At 38.5% G+C, this 15,975-nt stretch overlaps 2 protein-coding genes across 4 annotated transcripts; both read left to right on the plus strand.

The window, feature by feature from the left end:
* The first annotated feature begins 413 nt into the window (after positions 1–413).
* dmac2 (distal membrane arm assembly component 2) lies at positions 414–4,797 on the plus strand. 2 transcript variants are annotated; one of them, XM_023266399.3, is made up of 6 exons: positions 414–543; positions 2,316–2,509; positions 2,612–2,692; positions 3,512–3,651; positions 3,788–3,950; positions 4,037–4,797. In XM_023266399.3, the coding sequence occupies exons 1-6, from the start codon at positions 526–528 to the stop codon at positions 4,209–4,211; spliced, it is 771 nt and encodes a 256-aa protein (XP_023122167.1). In that variant the 5' UTR covers positions 414–525; the 3' UTR covers positions 4,212–4,797. The 2 variants fall into 2 exon arrangements, with proteins under 2 accessions (XP_023122167.1, XP_023122168.1); XM_023266400.3 differs by lacking the exon at positions 414–543 and adding an exon at positions 577–733.
* Positions 4,798–5,366: 569 nt separating this feature from the next.
* sirt2 (sirtuin 2 (silent mating type information regulation 2, homolog) 2 (S. cerevisiae)) lies at positions 5,367–15,900 on the plus strand. Of its 2 annotated transcripts, none has more exons than XM_023266386.3 (16): positions 5,367–5,527; positions 5,679–5,725; positions 7,017–7,059; positions 7,538–7,648; positions 7,781–7,822; positions 7,952–8,058; positions 9,390–9,446; positions 9,548–9,616; positions 9,697–9,826; positions 9,909–9,968; positions 10,123–10,178; positions 10,283–10,359; positions 10,581–10,632; positions 10,744–10,811; positions 11,638–11,704; positions 14,449–15,900. In XM_023266386.3, the coding sequence occupies exons 1-16, from the start codon at positions 5,512–5,514 to the stop codon at positions 14,587–14,589; spliced, it is 1,143 nt and encodes a 380-aa protein (XP_023122154.1). In that variant the 5' UTR covers positions 5,367–5,511; the 3' UTR covers positions 14,590–15,900. The 2 variants fall into 2 exon arrangements, with proteins under 2 accessions (XP_023122154.1, XP_023122155.1); XM_023266387.3 differs by having other exon boundaries at positions 5,373–5,518.
* The last annotated feature ends 75 nt before the right edge of the window (positions 15,901–15,975 follow it).

Consider the following 15,975-nt stretch of genomic DNA (forward strand, 5'->3'; position numbering starts at 1 on the left):
AACCTAAAACCATTAACCAAACGGTTGGGTCTTTGATGTAGTTGGGTGTTCCTACAAGACAGTGAGCCCAAACATGCATCAAAAGTGGTAAAGAAATGGTTAAATCAGGCTAGAAATGAGGTTTTGTGAGAAAGCCAAAAAGACTGGAAACCACTGATTTAATTAACAATGTGTTGCATTTTAAAAGGTCGTTATACAATAATTCCTTCTGAAGCAAAGTGGAGTAAAAGTATACAGCAACATAAAATGGAAATACTCAAATAAATTACTTTGTGTCTCAAAATTTTAGTTATAGGAAAATACTTGAGGAAATACTACTTGAGGAAGCAGTTACTTTCCACCACCGTCTTCCCTTACCTACATATCCGTAACAAACTGCTTTGTGTCGCAGCTCGTCCTCAGAGTTGAGAGATGAGGACAGAGCGACACCTCATGGTGAACATGGAGAAATACAACTAACTGACTTTAAGGAGATGCGGAAGTGTGAAGTTTGTCCCACACGACTTTCCGTTCGACGAACTTATCATGTCAGCCCCCTTGACGGTGAGTTACCCTTCAAATATCTGCTGTTTACTACACCGAGGGGACTAATGAACACATTTAGTCTGTCTTTTTACATGTCCGTTAAGCCTGTTACAAAGCCGCGTTCACAGTTAGTCGATAGAGAAAAGCTTCTGCTGTTGTTTCAGTGGTTTGTTGGAGAGCTGAAGTACAGCTGCTAAGCATGATGAATGTAACGTAGCCAGTGTTATCTATCTATCCATCTATCCATCCATCTATCTATCTATCTATCTATCTATCTATCTATCTATCTATCTATCTATCCATCTATCCATCTATCCATCTATCCATCTATCTATCTATCTGTCTGTCTATCTATCTATCGGTCTGTCTGTCTGTCTGTCTGTCCATCTATCATAGATACTTATCAGATATGCGTGTATTTTTATTCACAATCCTTACTCTGTGAGATAATGAGCAGAAAAAAATACTGCTGGTATCAAAGTACAAATGATTTAATTGGCATGTCCTTTTTTTCTCTTGGTTTCCACTTAGATTTACCTGAAAGGTCGCTGTTTAGTTAATCTGTTGATAATTTTCTTGATTGATTGGCAAGCACTTGTTAAATTACAATGTACTTGTTTAATCCTCATCAGTACACTTGGGGTCCATGCAGATCCCAGAGGTATATAAGTTGTCGTATTTTTTTTAATATGCAAGTTGGATTTTTAAGTCCTTTTAGCTAGTGGTCACCCACATACTTGCCATCACAAGCACCAAAACTTATTTGATTCCATATAGAAAAATCATTTGGGGTACATGGGGACCCCCGCCAGACCCCAGCAGGACTGTGCAGCTTTTATTTATGTATGTTTGTGTTATGCTGCTCTTGTGATGACTGCTTCAGTTGCACTGTTTCATTTCAATTCAGGAGTTCTTACACTAATATTGTAAGCAATACATGTCAGTAATTATCAATAGTAATTTAATTGTTTCTTTCATAATTGTATCTACAGACGACACACGTTTTAGAAAAATATATATTGAGAGGATATGGACAGGTACAGAAATATGAAACAGATGAAATACTACTTGGGTGTATAGATTAATAGGTTTTGCAACGTGTACTGATGAGGGTTAATATCTTGTTTAAGTACACTACCGTTTAAAAGTTTGAGGTCACTTAGAAATATTCTTAATTTTGAAAGAAAAGCAATTTTTTTTAATGAAGATAACATTAAATGAATGATAAATCCAGTCCAGACATTGTTAATGTGGTAAATGACTATTCTAGGTGGAAACAGCTGATTTTTAATGGAATATCTACATAGGGGTACAGAGGAACATTTCCAGCAACCATCACTCCTGTGTTCTAATGCTACATTGTGTTAGCTAATGGTGTTGAAAGGCTAATTGATGATTAGAAAACCCTTGTGCAATTATGTTAGCGCATGACTAAAAGTGTGAGTTTTCATGGAAAACATGAAGTTGTCTTGTACATTATAAAATGCCAGACAATGGTGAACAATATTAATGTTTTGAAAAGCTCAAGAAGATGTGCTCAAATGTCTTGTTTTGTGTGCAACCCAAAGATATGCAGTTTACTGTCAGAGAGGAGCAAAGAAACCAGACAATACTGAAATTTAAGAAGCTGGAATCAGAGAACTTCTTAAAAAGCTGCTTACACCGATTAATCGATAATTAAAATAGTTCAATAGTTGAAGAAACTAATTCATATTTGCAGCTCTGCTGGAGGACAGCAGTCACTGTTCATTTCCTCCATTTCATCCCATCTCCTCCTTCTGTGTGTACAGTCTCTGCACAGATGTTGCCAGCGGTCGGCTCTCCTCCTCCATGTTGCCAGGCGACGCTGGAGCTCCAGCTCAGCGTCTCCTCCTCCTCTGCACACGAGGCTCCTCCTCTTCCTCACCCAGCGTTTCTATGATGTAGAGATGCTCCTGAGCTGGAGGTCTCAGCTGACGAGGAACCAGCTTCAGAAGAAGAATGTGTAAGACACATGTTGGCACTTTTGAATTTCAGATTCAGTTTGTTGAGTTACTTCTACATTTTCTTCTAGCCATTCCTGACTTTTCTCTACTCTCTTTTATAGTTACTATGGCTACACTCAGAGGTTTTATGGGCTGGATATAGCATCAGCATATTTTATCTTGAGTCTGAAAGGAGGATTTAGGTAAGTGGCTTGTACTCATACCTCTGCACTGTTTGTGGTTACACTGTAGGTATGCAGTAAGAAGCCTGCATTATTCTTCTCTTCTTTTTTAAAATTTTTACTACTGTTCATGTCAGCCTTCAGATTTAGTCTGAAAATACATCATTACATACAGCTGCTGCTGTGTGAACATTTCGATTAAGTGCTAAAAATTGTGACTCTTGTGTTCCATATGAACTAATTTCACGTAAGCTGACTGTGATCAAGTGCAAAAATTGTGAAAAACTCCTAATACAGGTTTCCAGAGTCCATTGTGATATCTTAAAAGGTCATTTTTGCTGGAACAGCAGTTCTAAGTGCAAGGAGATTACATTTTCAGTGCTATGAAACTGAGAAATGTACAAAAATCCAAAGACATTCAGTAGAGTAGTAAAAAAAAATCTGAAAATTTTCAATTAAAGATACTTGATTTAAAAAATTTTGTTGGTTTCCATTAAAAAACTCACCCAAACTGATTAATCAATTATCATGATAGTTGCTGATTATCTTAATAGCTGACAACTAATCGGTTACTTGTTACAACTTCAGTGGTTCTTGCATATTGTGTTGTTTTCTTCTTTTCAACTTTTTAGGTCTCAACTGAGATAGAATGGATTCTGCCATCCAAGCTCCTAATTGACTCTTTCCAAATTAATTTTTGATGTCTTGAAATAAATTCAGGTGCACTGACTACATTCAGAAAGTTTCTGTTTACCATCAGCTTTTTTCTGGCAGTCATGAGCTGTGTTCATGTTAAGATCTTGAGCCCCAGTTCTTCCATGATCTGCATTCCATCCTCAGGTTTGCTGGACAGTCTGAATGGTTCTATGCAGACCAAAAGGGAAAGTTCAGTTGGGACTTTCTGAATCACAAAGACACACCTCTAGAGGAAGTCGACATGAGCTACACTGTCATCAACTACAGAGGACTGTGTAACTTGGGTACTTAGCTCCAACTCAGCCTTATTTTGCTTTTTTAGATTCTTTCTTTTCCTATTAAAAACACATCTACTGTGAATTCATTGCACTGATATTCATCATGGAAGTCCAGTTCTTGATCTGATTCATCTCTCCTCAGAGAGCCAACGATCTTTGCGGACTCTGAAATTACGAGGGTGTCCTGAAGTGGATGACTGGTTCCTTGCCAGGCTCCATGTGTTCCAGGACTCTCTGGAGGAACTAGACATCTCTCACTGTCCACGCATCACCACAGGCGGCCTCGCTGCACTCAGGAATCTCAAGTAATTAGCCCAAACTCACAACTAGTTAACTTTACCATTCATCTGTTTTCATGTTCCTCCTTTTGTTTTTGTTGTTTCTGCTGAAGGGGACTGAAGCGTCTGGACGTGTCATCCCTCCCTGGCATTTCGAGTCCCGGGTTGGTCATCATCCTGCTGGAGGAGATGTTACCACAGTGCCAGATCACAGCTACTGGCTACGACTACAATCTGAATGAGGCAGAAGGAGAGGAGGAGGAGGAGCACATGCAAAGACAGAGGTAGTGCCTGGATAGAGACGAGAATCTGTGTGAACAAAAACAGAGTCCTCTGATAGAGTTCTGCTGTCAGTTCATGTGATACATCAACAACCGCTGTCTGTGGTGAAGCAAAGAGATGGATACAGCTAAAGAAACGGCTGTAATTCTGGTCAGTGCAGCTGTTCAGCCATCAAGTCTTTTTTAACAGAACCATATCATGTCCAGTTTAGGCTGGTCACAGAGAAATTAGAGATTTTTTTGTTTAGTTTTAAACTGACATATACGCATATTTATTAGTATGAAATGGGTATGAACCCCAGTTTAACTGAATATGTCAACATCCAGTTCAGTGAAAGCATGTAAAACAAACAACTTACCTCAAATTTGTTGGATTATTTGGCAGTTTCGTGTGAGGCGTACTCCATCGTGTATGTTACTTTACCCCAGAATCAGTTTATATATAATAGTGTACACATTTGTGATGTAAATCTAAATGTATACAAAATGAATTCTGTCTCAAGCAAACTGTACTTTGTCTTCAATGATTTTATTTGTTGCTCAAATGTAAATATGATTGTAAATGTATTTAATAAAAAACTCATTGTTCACTATCATGATACTTTGTATTTTATACATTTTAGTTTTCAAATACTTTTTTAACCTTTAATTATGTGAAGTTATAATATATATTTGATAGACAATGCAAACCATGTGGCCACACATCACAGTGTAGCTGTATGTATTTCTAATCTTCACTGTGACGGCTTATGTGAGGAAACTAAAGCCCATAATCCAGTATGAGCCTTGTTCTTCAGCAGTAGTCAGACCCACAGGTCTTCCTGGTGAGGACATCAGTAAGACTGGAAGACAGGAATGAATGGAGGCTGAAGAAACCTCTGCTACTTCTGTATGTAAAGATAGTTACAATGATTTGGTAGCGTGATTTGATGTGCACAGATCATATGTATAAGCTACTCCTACTTTTCATGAAGGGTTTGTAGTATTACAATCTACTGTAAAGTAGTATACAAATTATGTGATTATTTCACGTTACCTGTGCTCATTAACAGTAAGGATGATGTATATATTAGGGTCGGAGGGGATATTTACCAGAACACATAGTAACTTGGTCTACGGTAGGAACTAATCATGCCCTCTAAACTGGGTCACAATAAACACGGACCGTGTTTTCGTCGGACAACAACAAGACAGCTCAGCTGAGCTCTGTCTTTACGGTGGAAACCTCTCATAACTTCTGCAAATTTGGCATTTAAGTTGATTGTCACCCGGAGCCTTGTGGTTTAAGGGTCTCAGCAGACGGATAAATGTCTGGTGCGTCAGGTAGGACGGATGTCTGATCCGAAAACTCCGCTAATATTTGACACCGGGCCGGTGTGTCACTGCGCTGCTGGAGCTAGCTTTGTAGCTAGCTGCTTCATTTACATAGAGAAGTGTGTTGAGTTTGACTTCATGTTTATGTCTTAATTTGTAGAACTTCCTAAAAGAGAAGAAGAGGAGGAGGTCACGCCTGAACCAGAGGTAAGAAAAGCTATTTGTTTAAAGCTGCCAGACTGCAGCTAATGTATGTTAGCAGCTAGGTGGCTTTATGTTCGTCAGGCGGCTGCTAGCATTGCAAAATCAAAACAAAGACCTCTTCTGTCAGTGTCTGACACGGCTGTCTGTCTGGTGTATTTATAGCAGTGATGGAAGAAGTACTCCGATCTATTAATCAAGTAAAAGTAGCTGTCTCGATTTAAAAACATCACTTCCAAATAAACGTCTTTCATTTTAAGCTGTAAGTACAACTGTGTGAATATTAATAGTAAAGCCTACCAAAGTGGAATGTAATTACTTATGTGAGCAGCATTTAGAGGTTCCTTGTGGTGAGGTGTCAAATAAAAGCTGTTAAAATGTTAAGCTATTTATTTTTGCTGTTCCACAAATCCCTAACAGTAAAATGTGTCATCCATGAATAAAGAACATAAAATGTTCTGCTGTTGACTGCAACAATAAACACAAGAGTCTTGGTGCATTCCAAGTATCTGAGGGAATGAAGACCCACAGGATTGCATTCATTTTTGAGAGCAATAGTAAAATCCCTAGTATTGGCATGTTGTGTGGCTATAGTGGCTAAAGTTACCATTAGGTTTGATGGTATACTGACAGGTCAGAGCTCTGTGGAAACTGCAACACTGAGGAGCATTTAGAGAAGGTGAAAACTTTCAGAACAATTTGAAACCCATAAATGGGGACTAGGTGGTTAACTGTGTTTTCATGTCACCTGAAATTCAGCGTGTTTCCATCAGTTTGTTTCTTGTTTTGCTTCTATCCGGCTCTGTGTTCAACCTGTTTAGAACAGCACTAAAACCAACCCGGAGTTATACAATCATCCAACCATCTTTGCAGTATTTTGTGTTGAAAAATTGAAATACACATTTTGGAGACATGTGAAACTTGTGAGGGTACAGTATCGTACCTTAAAATATTGCAGCTGACTGAATTAGAGCTGATTTTACATTTTCATATTCCGTCAGCTGACTTAAATTATTTAATAACAATTGGATTTTATATTATTCAGTATGTCCACACAGGTTTTAAAACACTTAATCTACTGAAAGTAACTAATAAACACAGCTGTTAGATAAAAATAATTTACCCCTAAGTTATAGTGAAGAACAAGTAGCATAAAATTTGAATACTTAACTGTGTAACCGTTGTACATAAGTACACTACTTGAGTAAATGTATTTTATTACTTCATGCTACTGCTTTACAGTGCAGTGTTGTTAAATTTATTACACCACTAAATGTCAGTATTTTTTCCTTTGCAGGAACAATCCGACGACAGCAGTGAGGACGAGGCTTCAGGAGAGAGTATGCAACAATAGATATGGCATTTTGTAACAAGCTCTAGTCTGGTTCAATTAGCACCACATCTGGCACATGAATACACTTGATTTTATTGATTATATTCGATTATTTATTTAGATAATTTTTTAAACCCTTCTCCTGTTTTTTTTTTTTTTTTGTCTGTTTGTAATCCTTGATGTGTTAAGACCCAATCTGGAATCCTGCAGTTTACTGCTGTATTTCTTTTCAACCAAACGTCAATTCATGATTTCAGTGATTTCCTGTCTGTTGGAAGCCACCTTTAATTTTGACATACATGTAATAGAACAATCAGTACTAATGTAAATCTGTGCTTTCTGCCTTCTTTTCTACAAATATAATGGCTATCCTGAAACAAGAACAAAAACTTGTCATTGTGTTTAAATAAGGGTTGCCTGCTGTGTTGTGTCGAAGCCTCCTGCCTAGATGATTTTGTCATCTGATTCTCCTGTGTTCCTCTCAGTGGATTTCCTGCGCAACCTCTTCTCCAGCACTTTGGGCCTCGGCTCAGCAGAGAAAGTCCTCGATGAGCTGACTCTGGATGGAGTGGCACGGTACATAAACAGCGGCAAATGTGAGTTTTTGCGTGCCTCCACTCAGCCCATCCATTATGGCTGACCACAGTGGATTGATCTACTGCTCATAAGGCTGTTACCACAATGATGTTATTATTGACTGAGACACAAGTTTCCCTGCATCCGTACAGGTAAAAACATCATCTGCATGGTCGGAGCAGGAATATCCACATGTGAGTATGTCAGCTTTAATATCACAGAATAAGCATTTTGAGGTATTATATTGTACACTGTTTAGTGATGATTGTTTATATATTATAGTTAATAGTTTTGATGTTATTTGTTTCCGTTTCCCTCCACAGCTGCTGGCATCCCAGATTTCCGCTCACCTGGAACTGGCCTGTATGCAAACTTGCAAAAATACAACCTGCCTTACCCAGAGGCCATCTTCCAGATAGACTACTTTAAGGTTTGTGAAAGATTGTGTTACACTGCTTTAAGGATGGCACTTTTTTTTAAAGGTCCTTAAAAATCCTCTGCAGATTTTGAATGTTGAATATGGATTTTTTTTTAACAGGATATTCACACAAACAACTTGTTACATTAAAAAAAGAAAAAAAAAGCCCCGAATGTTACTGAAAGAGCTCCTTGCATGTTGAGTAGAAAATTAAGCAGAAACTAAATTTTTTTTCAAAAAAAAGAAGTTCAAGTATGCACTACAATAACATCTATAGTTGTTTTTCTAACAGATTTATACCCTTAAAAACAAAACTTTGTAACGTGAGGGAGAGCTAGGCCAAGGCAGATCAATTTAAACAATAAGAAATATGGACTCTGACGGTAGTTTTGATACGGTAGATGTAAAAAAAAAAAGGGTATATTATACACATCATTCACATATACAGGATCACAGCTTATGAATTATGAGCCTGCTGGGTGTCACAGAGCTAAAATCAGTCATATCTGTTGTATCTAACATTAATCTACACTACATTTTATATTGCCACATGAGAGAGAGATACCGAGAGGCTGAAAAAAATTGGCTAATTAAGAAGTTTGCAAACGAAGAAGGAGACTTTAAGTGCACAGTTTGTGTCCATTGAAGGAACCAAACCAGTTATTAGTCTCACACTGTCCTTGCTTTGAGATCCTGTCCTGAATGCCCTCATATCTCTGTGGACATAGTCCTCCTGTGTAAAATGAGGGCTGTATAGGACCAGAGAATTCTCTTCACTTGAATAAATCACCTCCAAGCTCTGTAGTCAGGAAAAATGTGCACTTGATTCCCAGGCAGCTTGGAGTTTGTGTATCGTGCACAAACACAATAATTCACGATGAGGAGAAACAGAAATGTGAGTTAAGCATAAAGACCAACTTTCTAGGTTTACAGCCTCTCAGACTATCACCTGCTACCGGATACAGCGCTGACGCAGAGATGAGTCCCTTAGGTGATGTGACACCATATATGAAGTGCTTTTCAGAATACTGCTCAAAATACCGACTTTTTCTTCTTATTTTCTGCCTTTATGTCACAGGAAACATAAACAATCATGCATTTACTTATCAGACAATAATTTCCAAGAAATATCAAGTATAAACTTGGTGAAAAATGCAACCTGCAAGTTGATCTTTAGTAGTGTCTGCCCCATGTTAAACCAGAGCTCATATTTCAATCAGTCAACTATAGCTTGAGGTTCTTGGTTACAATGGCTAGTTGGTAGTGGTTTTATTTATTTATCTATTTATTTTCTAATTTGAGGTATTGAGGTAATGCAATATTTTTTCCATATTGTGTTTCAGAAACATCCAGAACCATTCTTTGCCTTGGCAAAAGAGCTTTACCCCGGACAGTTTAAGGTACGACACACTACATGCAGGAGGTTAATTGCTAATTGATCATCTTGTTATACGTAAAACTATGAATTACCTCACTGGTGTTCTCTTTAATTGGTGTTTAGCCGACAATCTGTCACTACTTTATGAAGATGTTGAAGGACAAGGGGGTCCTGAGACGCTGCTACACACAGGTAGGAAGGAAAAGCACTCAGCTTTACAGATGTATTCAGTCACCATTTCTGTGTTTACATAACTGTATGTGTTCTTTCAGAATATTGACACTCTAGAACGAGTAGCCGGGCTTGAAGGAGAAGATCTGATCGAAGCTCATGGAACATTCTACACGTCACACTGTGTCAGCTTTTGTTGCCGCAAGGAGTACAACCTGGACTGGATGAAAGGTCTTTTTGTTTTTGTCCGAAGTTATTAAACTGTTCTGATTTTAACCATTTGGAGTTTTAACCTTCTCCCTCTGCCTTTCAGAAAAAATCTTTTCTGATGACATTCCCAAATGTGACAAGTGCAGCAGTTTGGTCAAACCAGGTCAGTGAATCCTCTACATGGTCTCGCTCTCTTGTTTTGCTTTTTGTATTTTTCTCATTTTATCCTTTCTGCACAGCATTGAATATCTTTCCAATTTTAGGATCATGACTCCTAGATAAGTTCTCTTTGTATTTCTGTGCTTCTCTTCCCTCAGATATTGTCTTCTTTGGAGAGAATCTGCCAGTCCGATTCTTCACTTCGATGAAGATGGTGAGCATGTGGTGGTAATTTGCGAGCATTAAGGGCGTACTTGGAGGGGATGTGATGTAATCAATTGCAAAAAGTAACATTTCACCTCTTTTTTTACGTGTCAGGATTTTCCTCGTTGTGATCTCCTCATCATCATGGGAACGTCTCTGCAGGTCCAACCATTTGCGAGCCTCGTCGGCAGGTAGTGCAGATCAAGTTTCACCTTCCTGTCTGAGCGCAGACACTGCTGCAGTAATAACCTGGTGGTGTGCTGTAGTCTAACAGCCAGTGAGACTGCATTATGAAAGATTCAGACTGTGTCAAAGTGTCTCTGAGGAGACACTGCACTCACCCACATTTTAGAAGCTACTGCAGATTGCTCTGGTGGAAATCTTCTTTGTGCTGCGTTTCTTTGTCATTTAGGGTTTCAAAAAGTTGCCCCAGACTGCTCATTAACATGGAGAAAACAGGGCAGGTGAGTCTTCACTGCTCCATCAATCATTTCTATTTCTTTAGCCTCACTTATCTTCCATCACAGATGCATTTCTTGAATTCTGTGTGCAGCATTATGTGTGTCTGTGTGCAGGCTGATCCTCTACTTGGGATGCTCGGTTTTGGAGGAGGGATGGACTTTGACTCAGACAAGGCTTACAGGTGATACTGAGATGCTGCTACTCCTTCACTCCAAGGGTTTTACTGCATTAGCTTTGCCCTCATAGCATCTTATATCTGGGGTCAACTAGGAGTATGATGGAAACACCTAGGGAGGGTCAAGAAATGTTTCTGATGTTCAGATTAAAAAGAACTTCACTAGTGGAAAAAGGAGGCAAAATTTTCACACTGCAGGTTAAACAGGTGCATGTATTCTGTGTACCAGTTTAAAGTGACATTATGCAGTTTACTGTCACACCACTAGAGAGTATCAAAGCCTTATCCATAATGTGGATTTTGATAGATGGAGTACTTTGCAAATCCCACAGGAAATTAACAGATGCTTTGTACTTTACTGTATTCTCACCAAATTAATGACAGTGCAGCAAATTTATGCTTAATGTAGTTGCTCAGTATCTCACTTCATCGTATCTTTTGTCATTATCTTGTCACTCAGAAGTTGCCTTGACTTTGAAAAGTCATCGCTAATTCATTGCTGCTGTCCAGTCATCCTGATGATACAAGTTAGCAAATTTATTTTAAACCTCTAATAAACACTACTGGAAGCAGTGAATTTTACAGATGTGTCATAAACAAAACATGGACTGAAAACCTGCAATGGAAAAAGCTGAATTAATTACAAAATATGTGCCATTTTTGATGGGCCTTCTTCAGCAAAATGTATTTATTTATCAACAGCTTAGCAGGTGTTGATGAAGAAACAAGTCAAATTGGATGAGTATCAATATCGCATACGGTTTTGTAGTAGTGATGTTGTCCATAATTATTAAGAAGGATAAACATGACGTGATGTTTTTCTTCTCTCCAGAGATGTAGCTCACATCAGTACGTGTGACGACGGCTGCTTGGCTCTAGCTGACCTGTTGGGATGGAAGGTAAATCACACTCATCTTTCAGAAATCTGCTGCTTATTTCAGGTTTATACTTTTGTTCAGTTGTTTAGGCACGGAGCATTTACCACACATCGGTCACACATGATTCAAAGGATTAATGGCCTTGGACCACAATGCAGTCAATACTGTAATTACCCTTCATTTCCTCTCTCTCATTTAATTGTATTCAGCTTATTTAATTTGTGACTCCGAGCTCTTACAGCGTCCTGCAACACAGACTGAATACCACAACAGATACTGCACTATAAAGCCACAAGTATTATTTCCGTCTGCTCTTTACCATACTGTATTTATCATGCATGAGAACTATCTGATATTTTAAGTGAGCAAACTGAAAACCATCTTATAAACCCCGCTTGTGAAAAAAAAGTCTTTCACCACGTCAACATGTTCATTTGGCCTTTTTTATATGGTGGCAGATGCATGATAAACAAAATAAGCAGACAACACCGTGACTGATCACATCCACAGTGAAACTGAAGCATATGCCCACTGGCTCAGTTTTAGTAATTAGCATACAGACATGAGGGTGGTGTAGATCTTCTCATGGAACTCTCGAATAGAACATCTTTTAGATTGCACTGAACCGTAATGACACCCATTTTAAGATATCCGTTTTAAAAGTCCAGCTGAAATCAAACAGCATGTTTAGATTTTAGTGCAAATACTTGCGTGGAGGAGAATTGTTGTTAACTAACTGAGATCTGAATATGAGTATGCATGGATGTCTGTATCTTAGTGTACATCCCTGTGATGGACTAGTGACCTTTCCACTTCCTATCCTGCCTTTTGCCTGATGTAAGCTGGGAGAGGCTCCAGCTCTCTGCAACACTCTTTAGAATAAAGCAGGTGTAGCTAATAGAGGTCCATAACTTCAGCCCATCTTTAACCCTTTGATGCACAACATGGGTCAAGAGATACCCATATTCCAGGGAATATGGGTCACTTTTGACATTAAAGGGTCAAGGGGAAGACAGATGAAAAGAGGTGTTTTTATGGGATCCGTGAGCGAAAGATAAGTCTGCTGGGGTTCCTGCGTGTTAGATTTTGGATGAATGGACTGAGGACATTTAAGAACAGCCTCATGGGACACGTTTTGGGAGAAGGTCTTGTCCTCGGTGGGGTCTTCGGACAAGGAGAGCAGGGAATTCTTCTGGAGCACAGAGAAACTGAGTTTGTAGATAAAGTCAACAGTGAAGAAGTCTTCCGATCTGTCAGGAGAAAATCACAGGAATTGCAGCATTTTGAAAAGAAATAAAGCTTTGCGTCACCACTGTGGATCAAAATCTGTAAAATCAACTTAACAATGCAACAGGTTACTAAAGAAGGTCTGGAAGCATGTAAATGTTTAAATCAGTGTATAGAGAAAAGTTTAATGTCAGTTTGAGGAGAGGATGAACTAGCGTTCAGAAGTTTGGGGTCACCCGGGTAATTTCATGTTTTCCATGAAAACTCACACTTTTATCCATGTGCTAACATAATTGCACAAGGGTTTTCTAATCATCAATTAGCCTTTCAACACCATTAGCTAACACAATGTAGCATTAGAACACAGGAGTGATGGTTGCTGGAAATGTTCCTCTGTACCCCTATGGAGATATTCCATTAAAAATCAGCTGTTTCCAGCTAGAATAGTCATTTACCACATTAACAATGTCTAGACTGTATTTCTGATTCGTTTAATGTTATCTTCATTGAAAAAAAATGGTTTTCTTTCAAAAATAAGGGCTTTTCTAAGTGACCTCAAACTTTTGAACAGTAGTGTATATAAATGGACCTCTAGATTACACTATGGTGCCTTGTAGTTTTGACAAAAGCAATTCTTATTTCTTGACTTCACATATCCATCTTCAATATTTTGATAAAGCCAGTTAAATATTGTATAACTTTGTCAGGCGGACAACAAGAACTGCACAAGAGCCACAGACTCTCAACGTTAGCCCACATTAGCTTTCCTGCTAAAGTTTTTTTATGTAACTTAAAAACATGAAAACACCTTAGCTTGTTGAACTAACAACCAAACATTTATGTGTTCACGAGTGTACTACTAGCATCACTCTGCAGGCTAGCAAGCTCATTAGCTGCTCAGCTGCAGCACATGAACCAGCATTTCAAAAATATCTGCAGTTTTCACACTTCAGAGCTCCTTACTCTTCAGTACACAACACTAACAACACACACTGTCTGCCCATGACATGTAGACCACAGCACAGGTTTGTGTAATTTCCAACCTCTGTCAAACACAGACCCTGACACATCCTTCTTGCCAGCAGGGACAAAGGCCTTTTTAAAAAAAATATAGTTTTAATAATACGATACAGTATAACCTAAAACAACTGTAAAAACACACTGATATTATTTGACTGAAAAAGGATGAGTAAATGTGGTTTAATTTGGACTTTAAGATAATCAGTGCCATATTATCAGTCATTGGTGCTACACTAATATATGTGAATACAAATCGACTGTTTAGTACAAAGCACACCTGCAGTCATCAGGTCCAGTTGGTGTAAAGGTACGACAGAAGCAAATTGGAGCACTTTTGAAATGTCAACATCTTATTACTTTCCTGTGTGAAGTTGTGGTCGCAGGTCGCCGGTGTAGGGGGATGTCTTGATAAGCACAGAGCTCAGGCTGTTTTTCTCTACTGTTTTTTCACTATCACCACGCCATGTCTCCATGCATAAGTCTCGGTAAACCCCCTTTTTTACCTCATTTCTCTGCAGGCGGAGCTGGAAGCGTTGGTGAAGCAGGAACATGCCAGAATCGACAGTCAGGACAAGAAAGAGAAGGACAGTGAAAGTAAAGGAGCTGCAGCCAAGGCGAGCTCTGCATCAGCGGCACCAGAACCCAAAGCTGAGGAGTAACTAATAAAAAAAGCACCCTTCTTAATTAAAGCTGTAGTGATGCCACAGTTTGGAGTTGGCCCGTGAAAGGAGACTATGATACTAGGGTTTCTGTTTGGAAGTGAAGCTTTGACGGGTGTCTGATACGCTCTTTTCATCTGCTGACATTTAATTCTTGTGAGAGAAACTCACAGACGTCTCATATTCCTGCTTCACTCTAATGCGTACATCAGCCATTTGCACTTTACTTACATTAATATATCTTTCTCTTTTTTGCATTAGCTCCCATCTGTCTGAGCTGTACACTACCAGTCAAAAGTCTGGACACCTTTTCGTTAAATGGTTTTTATTTAATTATTTCATACATTGTAGATTAATACTGAGGACATCAAAACTATAAAAGAATACATATGGTATTGTGTTGCATTAATCTTCAGTATTAATGTACAATGTAGACAATAATACACTTAAATAAAAAGCATTGAATTCGAAGGTGTGTCCAAACTTGTGACTGGTAGTGTGTATCTTTCTCTGTGCACGGGCAGATTTTACTGCAGTACAACAAATTGTTCATGTGTCTTTATTTCAGCAGCACACATCTTCATACGTTTGAAAGGGGGTTAATTTTGAAAAACCAGCCGCCCTTGGGTCATGACTTTGCTACATGGCATGAAAGCTGAAATGATGTCACTTGGACAGCTCTGATGAAGTGATGTGGGCTGAGGTGCTGCAGCTCCCTTCATTTCATGGAGTGTATGAATTACATTTAGACTTCCTCAAAGATAACCAAGCTGTTGGTGTGTCATCTTCCTCCTCAAAAAGAACCTGATTGACCTGATAAAGTGTCACGTTTTGCCCATCAGAAAATTAACTTCCTGATGGGTAAACTCATCTGTAAATATAAAAACAGCATAATTGCTTATACTAAACTTCTAAAATGTCTTGATTTTTAACTAACAATGTTAGATTTTTTGTAATTTCTTTTAACACAGTGCTCTCAAACTCAGATGAAACAGATCATGTAACAAAAAAGCTGTACTCAATGTGCAAAAACTAACTTTGCTTTTCCTTCTGTCAAGAGCTTAATTGGTCCTTCGTTGATTTTGCCTCGTTAATCTTTGGAGATTGATGAAGTTCTGCAGAAACATGGGTTACTAAAATGAAGGTCTGATATAATATAAGAATATACATTTTCTTGGGATAGCTGGAAGAGCATGAATTGTTGCGATATGAATTTTTAAAAAGTACTGGATTGGAAACAATAACATTAGCATCTGTACAATGTTATGGAAGCCAAGACAAAATCCTGCAATAAATTTTACCTTTGTAAAACTGATAATATTCACTTTTTAAAAAAACAAAAAAAAACAGTGTCAAAGGAGCTGATTCAGCTCCTTTGACACTGTT

The sequence above is a fragment of the Amphiprion ocellaris genome, chromosome 7, assembly GCF_022539595.1.
Source record: "Amphiprion ocellaris isolate individual 3 ecotype Okinawa chromosome 7, ASM2253959v1, whole genome shotgun sequence".
Lineage (NCBI taxonomy): Eukaryota > Metazoa > Chordata > Actinopteri > Pomacentridae > Amphiprion > Amphiprion ocellaris.